Source organism: Arachis ipaensis, chromosome B03 (genome assembly GCF_000816755.2).
Source record: "Arachis ipaensis cultivar K30076 chromosome B03, Araip1.1, whole genome shotgun sequence".
Lineage (NCBI taxonomy): Eukaryota > Viridiplantae > Streptophyta > Magnoliopsida > Fabales > Fabaceae > Arachis > Arachis ipaensis.
The window spans coordinates 8,892,888-8,897,915 of record NC_029787.2 but is presented as its reverse complement, the minus strand read 5'-3'; the positions used below and the strand labels follow the sequence as shown (position 1 = coordinate 8,897,915).

The 5,028-nt window shown below is 35.1% G+C and overlaps 1 protein-coding gene across 2 annotated transcripts in view; it reads right to left on the bottom strand.

Moving 5' to 3' along the window:
* LOC107628745 (inactive leucine-rich repeat receptor-like serine/threonine-protein kinase At1g60630) overlaps nt 1-3,700 on the bottom strand; it is a 5,718-nt gene extending 2,018 nt beyond the window's left edge. The window contains exons 1-2 of one of the 2 annotated variants that reach the window (XM_016331336.2): nt 3,199-3,700; nt 1,076-2,979 (exon numbers count right to left, since the gene is read on the bottom strand). In XM_016331336.2, the coding sequence (XP_016186822.1) occupies nt 1,076-2,444 (1,369 nt within the window). In that variant the 5' untranslated portion in view covers nt 2,445-2,979; nt 3,199-3,700. The remainder of the gene's footprint in view (nt 1-1,075; nt 2,980-3,198) is intronic. The other variant, XM_016331337.2, reaches the window with a different exon arrangement.

Here is a 5,028-nt window from a genome sequence, read left to right as displayed (position 1 = left end):
ATATATATTGTTTTTAATCACCTTTTAAATTTTCTGAAATTTATTTGTTGTTACATCTTTCAGAGATATTTTGGTCAGTTATATCAACTTTCAAGTACCAATTCAGTAGTTTATCTTCAACTACTTTAAAAAGCAACAACAATGAACCATCATAAGATGCATCTATATTTGAACAATAGAAAAGACTCAATATACATGGTTTAATTTGTGACACCAATGAAAGTTGGGATTAGATAACTGTAGAAGTAGATGTTCATCAGGGTGGCATCCAATCTAATAATAACACTATATAGCCTACAAAAAAAAAAAAAAAAGAGACTCAATGAAAATTCTCTTTAGTTTTTCAATAGTTGAATGGGACAGCACTAACATGGGGCCAGAATCATATAAATGAGTTGTCAAATAGAAAGCAGAAATCTTTATAAAGTCTGAAATTATAATAAACAGTTGGAGAGGGAAAGCAACACCTTGTGTCCCTATTTAACTAAATCTAAGAGAGAGGGAAAGCTTTAGTGCATAGATATCATTGGATATCAAAGGAGGCCCCCCATTATACACCAAAAAAGATAATAAACTTTTAGGTCCTTCTCAAACCCTCCTTTTCATCCTTAAAAAATACTTACATTATATATCATTATAATTATAATTGTTCTATCATTATATAAATCACCTTCCCACGCATGCAAGGCCACATATTCCAATTTCCAACCCACTCTTGTAAACCAGATTGGAACCACAACAACAACAAAGCTAACTAGTCTAGGAACATGATGCCCCAAGTAATAATATTACCAACCCATGTGGAATCCTATGGCTACACCAATACAATCACTTCTAATATACTAATATAGTGTTTGGTAATTGCAATCTGATAGATAAACACCAACACCTTTACCTTAAAATCATATCAATATCAATGTTGTGGCTCCACTAATTTATAAGAATTATAAATTGGTAAGAGACATAGAAAGACCAAGAAGAATAATCAAAGCAACAAGAAAGCTACAAGTCAAGCCAATTCCAACATTAATAAATAAATAAAATAATAGTGATTGAGAAGAAAACATGAACATACCATGAATGAGAGAGAAGAGGCTGCCATTAGGGAAATAATCATAAACAAGAAGCCTTTCCTCCTTAGCCTGAAAATAAGCCCTAAGTGGGACCAAATTAGGGTGCCTAAGCCTACCAAGAACTTCAATATGTGCCTTAAACTCATCCAAATTAGGGTACCTAGCATCCTTCAATCTCTTAACAGTTACAATAAACCCTGATTCCATAACTGCCTTATATGTACTTCCCATAATGCCCCTCCCAAGTGTCTCAGCTGAAGCCTTAAGCAAATCCTCTAGTGTGTAACTCATTTCCCTATTATCCCCTGCTCCTAAGAACACCAACTTCCCTAGACCCTCACCTTCCCATGCAAAACCACCTTGTTTCCCTTCGTTGTTACCACTGCTGCCACCGCCCCCGCCGCCGCCTCCTCCGCCGCCAACATCTTCAACTTCCTCCACACTTCCAACCCCATTTCCTTTCCTTCTAGCTCCAGCACCTACCCTCTTCCTACGGTTTCTACAAATGGTGAAGAAGACAAGAACCAAAACAATGAGCAACAAAACAACACCACCAACGGTTCCTCCAATAATCTTGATTAGTTTCGTGCGGTTCGATGATGTTTTTTTCTTTGCTGTTGTTGGAACCGTGGAGGAACTTGGGCTCATAGAAGGAGGCAAAAGGATGTTACTTTTGCATGGCACGTGGACTTGATCGCCGCAGAGATTAGTGTTGCCGGAAAACGAAGATGCATTGAACCGTACCAATGCCGGAGTCGCCGGGATCTCGCCGGAGAGTTTGTTATTCGAAACGTTTAAGTACCTGAGACTTGTTTGGTTGAACCCCGGGATTTTCCCGGTGAACAAGTTGTCCTCCAAGTAGAGCATGTAGAGTCGCCGGAGATTCAGCAACGACGCCGGAATGTCGCCGGAGATTCTGTTCCCTGACAAAACTATGACTTTTACACGGTGGAGGTCGGAAACAGAGGCCGGAAACTCTCCGGAGAAGTTGTTGTCGTTTAGGAAAATTGATTTGAGGTTGACCAAGCTTGAAAGTTGTGGAATTTGACCAGAGAGTGAGTTCCCTTTGAAGCTTAGAACTCGAAGCTGATCCAAACGGTTCAGGATCTTCGATTCTAAGGTTCCGGTGAGGTTGGAGTATTCTATAACAAGCTTTCTTACCCTTCCATTGAAGCAGTCTTTGACACCTTGCCATGTGCAGACATCGCTGCCTGGTCGCCATGGAAGCTTGTTGAGTGCGTCTATGGAAGATTTCAGTGCCAAAAGCGCTTGGGAATCGTCCTCTGAGGTTGCAAGTTGAGAGAGAAAACAGAGAACAGAGACGAAGAAAACAGAGTAGAAAACAGAGGATCTTGTTCTTTTTCTTCCCATATCTTTCTCTTTTTGTGTCTTTTGAAAAGGGAAATGGAGGATGAAAAATGGGACAGCACAAAGTTTGGATCTTTTTCACCAGATTCGGGTCCTCATAATAAATATCGACAAATTCTTAAATAATGCACAGTGTTCACTGACCAAATAAGAGATCTTTGATTTTTCTTTGTTTCCTGTTTGGTGTGACTTTCAGTCAGATCTACCATTGTTGCTTCAAAATGTGAGTTCAACACTTCAACCCAAGCTATTGACTACACTAAAGTTGAGATCTTCAGCTTCAAAGAAGAACAACACTGTGAATGTGGAAGTGGAGGTGAAAGTGAAAGTGAAAGTAAAAGAGCTCTTCTTTCTCTGAGGATCCATAAAAATGGAGACACTTAATGTGGTTGAAGTGTTGCCTTCTTGGTTTCTGGAAACTATTGTTCACGGACATGGAACACTATGGCAGAACTCTCACGTGAAAATCATCTCACAAATTAACCATTTTTCTCTTCTTTTCTACTTTCTATGATTTCTATATTCTTCTCAATCTGCGCTGCACCAACACCAACACCAACAACATTATTTTTTTATTGTTAACCAACAAAGCAAGCAAAACAAAAACAAGTGTGCATTTATTTATTGATAGAATTAGTAGTATATATGTTGTACATTAATAGAGACAATCACAATTCACACAAACACCATGCATATATTAATTGGAGTACAGTGTAGTAGTAGTAGTAGTAGTAGCAATAATAATAATAATACTTACTTTCTTGGGTTGCTCATTCTCATGGATTTTGGCAATTTGATAACTTTGCTGAAGTTATGGGAGGATCCAATAATAAAACTCTCCTTCATTAGAATCATTGCAAAACACACTAACTAGCTACTACTGAATGGAATGAATGAATGATGTAGGCTCTAAAAGGCTTCAGCTTTTTAACTTTTTAACTTGTTTTGGAATTGGGTCAAAAAACAAAAAGCAACAGTAGTTTGTGGCAGTAAAACTGAAACACACATGGTGCAAGTGCAGGTTTTCCAGCTACTATAATTTGATTTGAGAAGTGTGAGGATGGTGTTTGTGGTAATAATTTGAGAGAGAGAAAGGAAAAGGAGGGTTTATGAAATGATGCTTCTATGAATGTATTATTAGAGTGTCTGATGAGAGAGAGAAAGAAAGGACAGAAAAGAACATGCTTCCCTTTCTTTCTTTCTTCCTTTCTCTCAACAAAGGACCCCTCTCTTTCATCTCAGGAAATTGGTGAGCGAATTGAAGGCAAATCAAAACAGCAAAAAAAAAATGGTTTTTCAAAAAAAAAAAAAAAAGAAAGAAGAGAAAACCATGAGCTGCCACGTGTTGCAAAGTAATGGGAAGTGTATGTGACAATAATAATAAAGAAGTTGAACTCGTGTTCAATCAAACTAAGTAGTGATCATTGACTATTGCCAGCTGTCACGTTTTGTTTCTTTTATTTTTTTGGATAAATAAAGTAATACAAATGAATTTACTTGGTGTTGAAAATTGAGATGCTAGAGTATAGAAAATTTTGGAATAAAAGAAAAAATGTGGGTGTGAAGTGAGAAGGGTCATGGGTTTGTGGTTGTGTTTCGTTGACTCGAGACAGTTGCCGAAAATGTAGGTACTACACTATTGAAGAAAAGAGACCATGCGCTCGTATATTTTGGTTCTTTCAAAAGCTCGTACATAAAAATATAAAATTATATTTTGATAAATAAGATATAAATAAAAATATTACGAAATTTTGGAAAAATGTGGGTGTGAAGTGAGAAGGGTCATGGGTTTGTGGTTGTGTTTCGTTGACTCGAGACAGTTGCCGAAAATGTAGGTACTACACTATTGAAGAAAAGAGACCATGCGCTCGTATATTTTGGTTCTTTTGGTTCTTTCAAATATTTTTTTATTAATTTTTTATAATTTTATTTTTTATTATTATATTATTTTACTAAATTTTTTGAATAAAAAAAAATAAAAAGATTATACTTTTATAATTTATTTTAATTTATGATAAAATAAAATACAAGAACACTAATTTTTGTGTTAATATTTTGTCTTATGTCTTATTCGGAATCAAAAATATTTTTTTTCCTTTTTTTTTTCACAAATTATAGTCACCAGATCCATGTGATTTGCGACTGCCGAAAATCTTTAGTATCAAAGTCATTCAAAGTGTCCATGATTCATGTTTAGATCTATTGAGAGGTAAATAATCTTTTATATTTAGTTATTTCTTATTTGTGCATTGTTGCTATTGATTTTAGATACAGTAAATTAACACATTACACGTTTACACATAATCAATTCACTCAATAATTGGAATCATTAATATTTATTTTCCTTATTAGTGTAGAAAAATTGATGTTATTCGGTTTATTTCCTTTATAAGGTTTCTAGCCTTAATGTTTGCTTAATATAGGACATAAACATAAGAATAAATAGACATGAAAAAATGTTTAAAATTTAAGAAAATTACAATTTATTGTTTGGCAAAAGATAAATAGAAGAGACTATTCTGTGTCATAAACTCATATGTTAAATACTTTAAAAAATGTTATACATATTAAAAATCAGTCATTATTA